General features: G+C 37.0%; 1 protein-coding gene across 34 annotated transcripts in view; it reads right to left on the bottom strand.

Annotated features, from left to right (window-relative positions):
* The window catches only part of CAMK2D (calcium/calmodulin dependent protein kinase II delta), a 161,367-nt gene that overhangs the window by 59,871 nt on the left and 89,318 nt on the right, over positions 1–12,178 (bottom strand). For all 34 annotated transcript variants that reach the window (XM_074867163.1, XM_074867166.1, XM_074867164.1 and 31 more), the window contains 2 exons: positions 8,752–8,806; positions 374–439 (listed from right to left, as the gene is read on the bottom strand). In XM_074867163.1, coding sequence (XP_074723264.1) covers positions 374–439; positions 8,752–8,806 — 121 coding nt within the window. The remainder of the gene's footprint in view (positions 1–373; positions 440–8,751; positions 8,807–12,178) is intronic.

Consider the following 12,178-nt stretch of genomic DNA (forward strand, 5'->3'; position numbering starts at 1 on the left):
CAACATATATTTTAAACTTTGATCAGCAAATGTAAGAATCTGTAGATGAGGTAGCTGAAATTTTATGTCCAGTTTGCAAAAGAGAAAACTGGGTAAGAATTTAATAACTTCACAAGTTTATAAAGATTTTAACAAACTAAGATCCAATTTCAGCTTCTTCAGATCAGCAGACATCAAGACTTCATATGAGTTCTCCACCACACAGCCGTGAGCTCAAAACACCAAACCGTGCCCTTCCAAGTCTAAGAGAACTCTAGGAGAAGTCCTGGAGTCTTACTGACTGTGCTGGTGAAACTGATGCCAAACACCATGAGATATTTAAGTAACTATCCTAGAATCATTAAAGGCAACATTAGAAAAACAAGTGACTTACCTGGCATCTGCTTCACTATAGTATTCTCTTGCAACTATATCTTCAAACAATTCACCTCCAGTGACTCTGTTAGGAAAAGCAAGATGGGAAAGGAGATTTCAGAAGTGAAAACATGCATCTTAAATTAACTTGACAGGGAGAAGTCAAGAGAGCGGTAACTGAAATGTTAGTACAGAAATGCAAGAGGTCTTGACCAGCAACGTGAAGGAGCTGAAGTGGAAGGTTTGTCCATCCAAATCATTACATGAATAAAAAGGATGTGGTGGAAGAGCAATCATAACTAGAAAATAAAAGCAAAGAGCAGCAGCTTATTGGGCAAGATGCCATACATCAGTTAAGGATGTCAAGAGTAAGCAGTAAAACTACAAGAATAAAAGGAACTGACCAGCAAGGAAAATTGTGGCTGAAGTTCAGAACACTTTAGGATAAATTGAGAACTGCGATGTAAGACAGATGGAAGAAAGGAGAATACGATAATGCTAAAAAGGGAAAAGGGCCTTTAAGTATAGGTCAAAACACAACAGAGGTGTAGTCATGTGCCAGAATGGCTTGATTTTTGTGCTTTTGCTAGAAAGACAAAATTTCTGAGTTGGAAGGAGAGTATCAGTAGAAGCAGAGCACCTTAATCAGTTTAATGGCAGATTTTTTTCCTAGAAAATTTTCAGTTATCTTTGTCAAGAAAGTAGCAATAGTTTATTTTAAATTATTTAAGAGGCATACTTTAAATTATTTAAATTATTTAAGAGGCATTAATAGTATGAGAGAAGAACTGTATGATGCAGAGGACCAGTAACAGAAGCAACTGTGTATGGTTGCATACTTAGGATTTCATTGTACAACCAGTGGTTTAATAATAGGAAGTGGTTAAAAAGAAATAAAACTGTGTTGTTATAACACAAAGATGACAGTCCAGAATGAGTCATGAGCAGGATGCTGCCACAGTCTTGGAATGCATTTGAAACAAGGTGACAGCAATGGCCTTACATACAGCAGTAAAGTCCCTCCTCGTACACAGTGCTGGTCACTCACATTCAGAAAAGGGAACTGAAACAGCAATATGAGCAAAAAATTGCTACTAGGCTATCCATTACTCACTCATCATATCTTCTCAGAGAAGCAAAGTCAGTTTAGGTTGGCAAAACAAAGTTTAAGAGGGATGAAAATAAATGCTGAAGACAAAGAGCATAAACCATCCTCCCCATAGAGGAGAGATGTAAGGGACAATATTGGTACAATAATAAATAAGCATAAAATGCCTGTGAAGAAATATAGGGTTAAAATCAGAAGTTTTCTAACAATCATAAAACTGGTGTAATTAAACAGTTTTTGGTAAAGTAACTGAGACAGGTGCTCTATTTTTAAGATGAAGGTTGATGAGCTTTTAAATAAAATCGTAAAACTTGGCTGCCTGTGTCAACAAGACAGTGGACTCCAAGAAACAGTAAGACCTTTCCTGTACTATAACATCTCCCTTTTATGGAATACATTGGCATACTTCCACAGCTAAATGCAACTCTTCATATATCCAGGTGCTGTATTGTATGGCTGAAAACAGATGCAAGCCTAGAAAATGCACACAGTGTGGAATACCCAAGTGCACAGCCTAACCAGGGCACCTAAACACAGCCTCAACAGACAGGATGCATGAGTTAGTCCAATTCCGGCCTTCCAAAACCTTGATCCTACTGATATGCCAACATAAATAGATCCCAGATGGGAGATCAATGTTCGTATTTCATTACTGTTTATGTGTGGAGTGAATTTTCATAGAGCACAATACATTCTCAATAAACTCCCAAATGTAAAAGCCAGTGGGCTACAAGATGCTTAAAGATTAAGATGCTTAAAAATCTATACTACAATGAATACAAACATTATTGAATACAATTAAGTTTAATAGGATTAAAAAATTAAAAATGAGGATACTTCCAATCTTCAGAACTGTAACATTCATTTGCAAATTGCTGTACTAACAGTTTGTTCTAGATACCAGTTACTTAAGTCATATCAGAGGATGGCAGAAATGGGCTACATCATCCTTTTTCTGAGTTCACACCTTACTGACTTTGGAAAGTAATCACTTTCAGGTAGCAGAATGATATTTTGTACAAAAGTCTGCAGTAAAAACTGGAGGAGGTAAAATAGCCAGTTGCCTAATTTATACTCTCTTTCTTTTCCTTTTTGTCTTCTACCTTCCAGAAACTGGCTTTGGTTGCTATAACACAAAATGTTTGATTGATGCATATTTTGACAGTCTTTGATACCTCCTTTCTGCATATATATTTGTCTACCACAGTTCTGGTAAAGAGGACTAATTCGCACTTTGTGATGAATGAAAAAACAAAGCATCCTTTGATCTTATTCTTCCCTAAAACACTCATTTTTGATCCAAACCAAAAAAGAAAAGAAAAAGCTTTTGTCATCAAAGTGCATTTCAGTGGGGGAGAACACCAAGCTGATGCTTGTTCTCCTCAAGCATGGAGAAAAGAGGGGGATGTGCATTCTTATTTGCTGACACTAAACATTTGCTTGGCGTTCATATCCATTGTTAAATGATGCAAAAATAAAAACAAAAACAGAACAGGTGAATTTCACTGACAACCAAACAAGTAGTCAACAATTCCCACGCTCTGTCACTCTGAAGGATACATTAGGAATAATTCTCAGAAGACAGCTAAACGGCCATAATGAAGGAAGGTAATGCAGGGAACTAAGAGAGGCCAGAACTCACCTGCATCTCCTGAGCCTCTGGCTGAGAAACTTGTTACAGCCGTGTTAGTGGCCTTTGCTCATTGAGCATGCTTGAGCAATGGGCCCCTGCAGCAAAAAAGGTCAACGGCATCATGATATAGGACAGCTTGCTGGTTGAAGGAAGCAATTCTTCTCTTGCATTTGGCACTTGTGAGATTACACCTGGAGTCCCCTTTTGGGCTTCCCAATAAGTGAACAGTATTGATATAATGAACTGTGTCTAATGAAGGGCCACCAAGACAGAGTTGGAGACACATGGAGAGGCTGAGATAATTGGGTTTGGTCACCATTAAGACAGGAAGGCTCAGGGGAGATCTCATTGCTGTCCACAAATCTCTAATGGGTGGACACGTAGAGACAGCATGAAAGGCAAAAGACAAGCTGAAACACCAGAAATACCAAATTAGATATAAAGACTTTTCTTATTACAATTATTTACTACGCATTTGTTGCTCAAAGAGGTTGTGGAATTTCCATCCTTGAAGATGTTCCAACCTTGACAAATCCCTGAGCAACCTGATTCAACTGGACCTTGTTTGAGAAGGGAGTTAGACCAGATAACCTCTAGGGATCCTTACGAACCTAAATTATTCACCGATTTTATAAATAAAGAACAGAGCAGTTATCAATAAACTTCTTTTTATACTCCATACAGTTTAATACGTGGCTACAAAGCATTCTACTCCTTATTAGATGGCATTTTGCTAGGTGGATTTTTTTTCCCCACTGTATCTTCAATTATGACACATGATGGCTACAGAAGGACCTGAGATATCTATCATGAATACAAACTACACACATAGAAGAGGTTCTTAGTCATGAGGTTCTCCTTGCCTAGAGAAGGCCATGACCCGAAACAAAAGCATGAAGTACTCGTTGGAGAATGCATGGCTCCATGCTACTGCTCCATTACCAGTAAGTAAGAGCACCGCCTTGCCTTACATGGAGACACGTGCTGAAATCAGAACTCTTGGAGGTTTTGCTGATCAACAGAAATACTTAGGCTGATCTCGGAAATCAAGTTACAGAAGGAAATTAAACTAGAGGACTAACCTACAGTCTGACTACTGCTTCTGTTAAATGTATTTTTACTTTCCCCTAGGCTAAAAGGACAAAGAACTGATACAACGTACCATTCAGGTGGGGCGGGAATCATACACAGATTCTAGTCTGTATACTTATATATTAGAAGGCAACTACCAGCATAGTTAAATATACAAATATATCACAACATAAGTAAAGATTGTAAAGTGGAAGGTAAAAAGTTAAAAAAAAACACAAAGAACTTTGGTCCTTCAATATAAAGCTACGTGAACAGCTGTCAAGCTACTTTCTCCCCTCAAGATTAAAATGGGAAGTAAATGGATCTCAGTGGCTTTCTGATACAGAAACACTGTTGACTTCAGTGAGGTTCTATTTCATGACAGAACATTCATGGTATGATCTCTAGTAACTTTCGGGGTACAAATTAAAAGTCACTTGTTCTCACAAATGATTATTGTTTTTTTGTAATTTTCTGAAGATCACACTAAAATGCCAACAAATAAAGCACATAGGTTTGTTTAAACAAAAGAAGTACAAGCAGCATGTAGAAATACCAGGTATGTCTTTCAGAAAAACTGCAGGGAGGGGCAAACACAAGGATTTCACGTACGAATGATGCTGTTTCTGTTTACCTCTTGGAAGAGGTACATTAAGAAGCAGTTTTTAACTGCTTCATTCAACTGACTTTCTACACTCACTAAAACAAATTACTGCATTTAGTGTTAAATGCCACATTTTTTGTTGCAAACATTGTTAACAACACATACAAAAATACTCAACATCATGTACCATATTCAACTGATTAGGAAAATTTACAAGTATAAGAAGATATAATAAAGGAACTCCCAAATTAACAAAGCTAGATAAAAAAGCCTCTGCTGGTGATCACACTGGTGTTGTTTCCTCCTAGCTTACAGTCCTTGTTTCTTAAATTGCTTTTGTAATGAAGGTGCGAGGAAGCAGTCTTGCAAAATTACAGTGGCCATATACTTTTTATATTTATCTGTGACCTTTCTACTTCTCAAAAAGAAAGGTTCAGGCACTTACTCTAGGCAAACATTGTTCTGCAATTAGGCTTTTCTTTCTTTTTTTTTTTTTGTATTTTTGTTTCTTCTACACAGTGCAGTCCCTCACTTGGGATTCAACAGCAATGCTGGGATTCTAAATGTACCAATTGTTGCATCTCATCAAGTGCATTAAAATGGGAGACACTGAAAAAAGAGAATCTCATTGACTTGCACAAGAGAGTCTTCAAGTGCTACAGCTGTTTCCATTCAGATACAGCAATTAATACTGACAGAATTGATTGGATTTGAACTCATCTAACATCATTAAAGCTGAAGACAATCTCATTCGTGCTTAGCAACTGAAATGGGCTGACAGAGAGACGCAAATCCTAACTACAGTTGCCTTAACCAATAAGGGAAGAGGAGTAAGAAACTTCATGAAGTCCATTACTAATCTTACTACACATATTTTATTAATCCGCAAATCACTTCACAGTATCTAGTTAGAGAAACATAACAGGAGCAAGTCCTTTGCTTGGGAGAATTATCACAGAAAGCTATCTTAGTTAATTTTCTAAAAGAGTAGGAGCTCTATTGGTAGGTCAGTAACATGCCTCTGTTCCTTGGCAGTGACATCAAGATGACCTTGAAAATCACTACTTTGCCTAGTCAAGTGCAAAACAACTACCATACTCTGGAACAACACCACCGTGTATATATTTCAGAGATAGGGAATCAGCAACCAAAGATAAATTTTCTCTCTCTCTCTCTCATATGTCAATACTTCAGTGCATCTATTTCGCTCACATGCAGGACTTCTTACAGGAACACCCCAATGTCGCATTTTATCAGAAAGCACATCTTTCATTGTTCAATGTCCAGTTTCCACATGGATTTTAATAGACTTCCAGCTTCCCATTTTGACACTAGAACTCTGCGCCCAAATGCAGACCTGTAACGGAGGTTAATCACTCTTTTCTCCATATAAAAGCACAGCTATCATTAAGTATACAAGCAAAGCAACAGGCTTCTGTTCAGACTGCAGACATCTCTATCACATTAATTCAAAAAAGATTATTAGAAATTCAAAATAGAAAGTGACAATGACTGTTTTTTTCTATTCACAGAAAAAGCACTCTTCCTCTTCACTTTCTTATGTGGGATGCAGGCTAAAAGAAATTTCTGAAGAAACAGTCATACTGAATCCCACACAGTCTGAAAGAAATCATTAAGATAATGACATGATGGTATGCGTGGGTGGAATGACAGTGTTACACCACAGTCAGGCTCCCGTTGAATAAAAATTAAATAAATAAATAAAAGCATGTACTTAGCCTTCATATTAAAGAAGTCCATATGGTACCTTTTTCGTGGCAGCTCTTTTATGTACATTTAAACAAGCTGCTAACCCACATATTTGTAACTGCATTAAAAGATGATGTTTCACTAATGAATAGCATTACTGAGCATTACAGCAATAATTTCTCACTCTGAATGAAAAAGTGTGAACAGCCATCCGTACTAATTAGGCAAAAGTTCTTCAGAATGCAACATATTGCTTTTCCAAAGACAACTATCAGTCAGTACAGTCATTGCCTCTACCATTTAGACTTTTTTTTCCCCAAAATAATTCATTTTGACAAAACCCTCAAACCACATGATCACATAAAAGAACCCATAAAAAGCCCTCTTTCTTTGAAGAGGATGAAAATCAAAACCATGAGGACCATTCTAGATGAACGGCATACATTTGAGTCTGTTCCTGTGTGTTTCCTGAATCAGACTGAGGGGAAACAGAGGAAGATCCAGCCAGTACAAAATGCTTCCTGCACAATCTACTTTTCTGCCAAGGGAGTATCTTTGTGTTAGGTATTAATTTTTATTGCAATACAGGCTTCTATTTGCTCTGTTTCTATTGAGATACTGGTATCTACAACTTTGAAGTTATTCGAATGCCTTCTAGTTCACATTGCGATCACAGTCTCCTGAGATATGTCTGGCATTATATATTCAATTTAAGGCAGAAGTAGACTAACTGCAATTACAGTATGCCATAGTTTCTAACAGTACAGTAGTTCAACAAAAAAATAAAAATGCCACCGGTTTATAAAAGGGATATTGTCCCTAGAACTAAGAATTCTGCACGCGCTTCTCGGAAATGTTCAGGATTAAGAAGATTTTTTCAATTTGACATAGAAATATTTCCTTTATACTCCTTTAAAAAAAAAAAAGAAAAAAAAAAGGCGAAACAAAACCCAGTGCATGTCAACAAGTATGCATGTTGTGCCCTAGAGCCATTTCCAAGTCAACAGTCAGAGCACTTACCTGGCATATATACAAATTGAATATAAGTTCCTGTTGAGCCCAGTTAGGATTTGAGTACTGCATCCTGAATGCCTTCACTGGAGACTATTTAATATTTTTGTACTGCTAGTCTGAAATCTAGTCTTGAAGAAATCTTTAAAAAAATTAAGTCAGAAGATAGAACAGAATGTAACCTGAACATGAAAGCACATGATTGATTGTGGAAGGTCCAGGTTCTAACTCAGCTATGCTGAATGCAAGTATTTCAGTTTGGATGCTTAGAAATGAGCATATTTCTAGGGAAAATAATGTATTCTCATTCTAACCAGCAACCTCATGTTGGGCCTAAGAAAGCTGTTGGGAGTAGGGAGTGTTGTTGGTCAAAACCATAAACTACCCTGGAAAAATTTGCAATGTAAATAGATAATTTTACTTAAGTAAGTCAGTTTTGCAAGACAATTCCTAATCGTTCATCTTTGCCCATACTCAGAACCAAAAGCAGTAACTCTGCAAGCGAGAAGAAAACTTTGCCAGTCCCAGGGAATAATGAAGAACGTCAGTGTCTCTTTTTAAGTTAAGAGTCTGAGACACATAGTTCATGTTGTCACCATCCCTTCTTCCACTAAACAGCCTTACGTAGAAGAAAGAAGCTCCACATACCCACAGTCACTACATGAACAGCTCACAGTACTGAAATTCCTGAAGCAAAATGAGAAGCAGGAAACTTCCTTAACTTCCTTTCTATATTCTGGGCATTCTACATTCTGAAAAGTGTCAAAATGAAACATTCTATATATCAGTACGATATCAACAGGGAATAAAATTCTGAAAGAGTCTTTCCCTCTAGGAAACTCAGGCTTACCTTTCAATCCAGCAATGGAGATTTTCTGTAGAGAAACTATTCTTCCACATGTTTTTGTATGTTTCCTTTACAGACAACTGGCTTGCAGCAAATTACTTTTTCTGAGTCATATGTTTACTTAGCTTTGGCAGATATCACGCAACTTTTACTTACATACCTACATTTTATATTAAAATTGACTTCAACAGTAGCCCTACTTATTCAGAGTTTTTAATATGGAATTCTTACAGTGACACTTACAAATCAGTTCTTGCACATGCAAATAACCAAATATTTTACTGTTCTTCCAGCTCTATTTGTTCAATTCATTGCAACAGAACGACTCATTTATCTTGTGAACTTGTATTTACATCTAAAAGTTTGAATACCACATCCCCAACATGCTAAACATATGCAAAACACATACTTACAAGTCAAAGACTAAGTAATGGAATCCTTCTTCTGATATGCTGTCATGAAGCCGCACTATTGAAAGGGGGAAAAAAAAAGATAAACACCAGTCATCTTTTTCATGTCTTTAATGTTTGTCTTTGATTTGGGGGGAGAAGGGAGAATTATGATTCTACTGTAGAGCTGGTATTGCATCTGTGTGTGTTCTCATCTGTATTATTCTGTTTGGCTTTTCTTTAAATTATCTACCCTTAGAATGGTCTTTTTCATAATGTGAGATAAAGAAACCAAAAGTCTGTATGTGCAGCTCATTGTACAGTTATTTTTAAAGGAGCTCTGCTCTTGCTATGCCACAGAACGCTGCAGTCACTTCCTACCACCTCCTGCACATACGGGCACGTACACACGCACTGCACATTGCCATTGCCCTTCATGCTGAATCATGACTAAACAAGTACAAAAAGCACAGTCAGACTTATCTTAATATATTGTATTAATACGATTCAACTCTCTTTTTCCTAGGCAGAACCTGCAATCAGTCTTTTAAACAGCATACACAGCAGTTCCCAGTCACTGGACTTTAATTCTCTTAAAACAGTATTCTTAATGTCATACAACTATTTTCTCAGCAGTGTTACATCTTAAATGTTGTAAACAAATCAAGATGAGGGAAAAAAATCCACGATGAATCATAGATTTCAGCAGAATAACAAACTTTAAGGGCCGTGTTAACAAATTCCATAATCAGACAATAGATGCTGATTTTGAAAGAGAAAGCATCATTACAAACTAAAAGCATTTCACTATACCAAAATAAATGGGGTCAAAAAGGGAATAAGCTATATTCCCGCTCCTATTTCTATTACATACATATTTTTTTCCCCTCTAATCTTCTTACCTGCCATCCACTTCAACCACATGAATGGTGAAGAGTTGCGAAGAGATAAATCTACTGTCAGATTGATGCCTGCCAATCTATGCTGAATTACCGCAGTGGTGGCCAACACCACAGCTTGAAGACTAAAGCGAAGGGACTGGGACTACCCACCACCTGGCTGTGAGTGCTCAGCCAGACCTACAGACAGAAAGGGTGGGCAGGAAGAGAAAAGGTGCTTGGGCGCGTGACAGCTCGGCAAGGTGACTGCCTCTCATCAAATCACCATGAAGAGATTTCTGAAGAGATGTAGGTGCATGAGAGGACTTGTCAGAAGCAAAAGGATGTGATGTCTAGAAAATAGTCATTAGCTTTTCCAGTGCTTGACACAGTTGACAAGCTTACAGCATCCTAATGATTCAAACCCCAATTCATGTTTACATACACCTATATATCCATATCTAAAGTTTTCCCAGAGAATGCACTAGTCAGCTGCAGAACTTTCATTTTGAATTTTAAGTAATCGCATAGTGATAGAACTATGAATTAAGTCCTATGGTTTTTCTTAATTACTTCAAATGAAATGGCAATTTCCAAAACTAATTTTCCCACAATACATGAAGCTTTGTCAGTAGTCTGATCCAAGTCATTATCACTTACAGAACCAAATAAAAAAAATGAGGGTACCTTAAAACTGCTTTGTGTTCAAAACTGAGTTGATGAAGAAAGTATAGAAGAAAAGGATTTTCAGATTTCTCCAGATGGTAGCTTTATGTATTAATCATTTTTTATACATGACATTTAAAAAAAAATTAAAATCAAGTAAACATGACTTTTTTACTTAATAATATTTAGCCCAGGGAAACATCTTGTGTTTACACAATACTGAAGAGAAAACCAGCTCTTGGCTGACTCACTGCCCAGAGCTCGTGATGATTCAGAAAAGCCAAGTAGGTCTAAATCAGAATTTGTGGTTTTGGCTGGTTCTATATTGTAGATTTGTTTGAGTTTTTACAAAGTGCAAGCCTTGAGCATAAAAGATCAAGGTAATACATTGCTGCCAAAAAACAAACAAAAACCACCCAACCAAACAAAAAAACCAAACCAAAATCAGCTTGCTTTCTGGTTGCTGAGATTTCAATACCGCCAAATGTCTCATCTTTAAAGCAAACCAAATGTGAAATGAGACACCAAGTACTAGCCTAGAACAGTATCCTGAAATTTCTAGCTCGGAACAGAGACCCCTAAAACATCTGGCTTTTGAGAATACTACTTCATACAGTGGCATGAAAGATACTACTCATGAATGAGTGCTCAGAAATGAGATTTTGTACAGACCCTTGGGTATGTCACAGAGATGCAACGTAACCCTAAAATAGTAAATTTTGGGGTGCAGCTAGTACATACTGCATATACCTCTCCAAAAAAGTTTAAAACTTTCTAAGATTTAATACATAGCAAATTATACCTTTTGATAGAAACTGCCTGTTCTTGAAATAGATTCATAAGAACTCAAAGCATGGTTTTACTGTAAACACTTTTTAAATTCAAAGCAGCATTCCTCTCCTTGCTAACAGCATTCTATTCAAACAGGCAAAAGCCTTCATATCCGATTTCCCATATCATGTACAGATATTTAGAACTACCAAATACTTCTGGTGAGGAAGAAAAATTGGCTGCCAACTGCTTTCAAATAGCTCTCAAGCATGTAAAGCAACCCAGATTTTTGAAATGTCTTTAGTGAATTGAAACAAAGTATTAAATCCTGAAATTTAGAAGTGAAATCCGCCTTTAAAGTATTACTTTGGTATTAAAACCAGACATTCTTGGCTTGAGCTTGTGGCTACAAAAGAGTCAACAGCCTATATTCATACTCATACACTTAGTTTTCATGGTTCACTCTTCCTAATGCTCTAGCATGGATTTGCTAGCAAACAGCTGAAGTAAAGAACTGTATTCTTTAATTACCACTGTAGTTTTTAAACACAGAATGACTTTCTTACATGCATTTATGAGAAAGTCATCTCCTAGGTAAGAATGAAGTCAACATAAGCCTACAGGCATTAAGGCACAGTTTTAAAACTGTGACTCTGAAGCAACAAAGTTGTAGAACAGTAAACTGCATTTCATTGCCTTTGGTTCAAGGCAGTACAAAGCCCCTACTCTCTCTCTCTCTTTTTTTTTTTTTAAATAATTGTGTCTAACACTTGTACTGCTAGGAATATCCATGTATAACCGTGCAATAAATACTTCATATTTATACAGACTGAAATAGACACTATTACAGCTATTACATATAGGTATCAACAGCTCCATAGAGAACAGTTGCATATTCCTACTATGTCAGAGAAGATAAATACCTCACCCAACACCACACATCATGTCAAAACTAGAGCCAAGAGTACAAGTTTTATCTTGGATAGAAGCATCTGTCATATCCCTGTTAGTAAGCAGACCAGCATGGCACCATGTGAAGGGGCTTCCAGAGCTTCTTTGTTCAGTGTCACTGAAGAACCATAGCTCCCTTCTGACTAGAAAAGGATTGCGATTAGAGATGATGGACAATGTTTTCT

Source organism: Strix uralensis, chromosome 4 (genome assembly GCF_047716275.1).
Source record: "Strix uralensis isolate ZFMK-TIS-50842 chromosome 4, bStrUra1, whole genome shotgun sequence".
NCBI lineage: Eukaryota > Metazoa > Chordata > Aves > Strigiformes > Strigidae > Strix > Strix uralensis.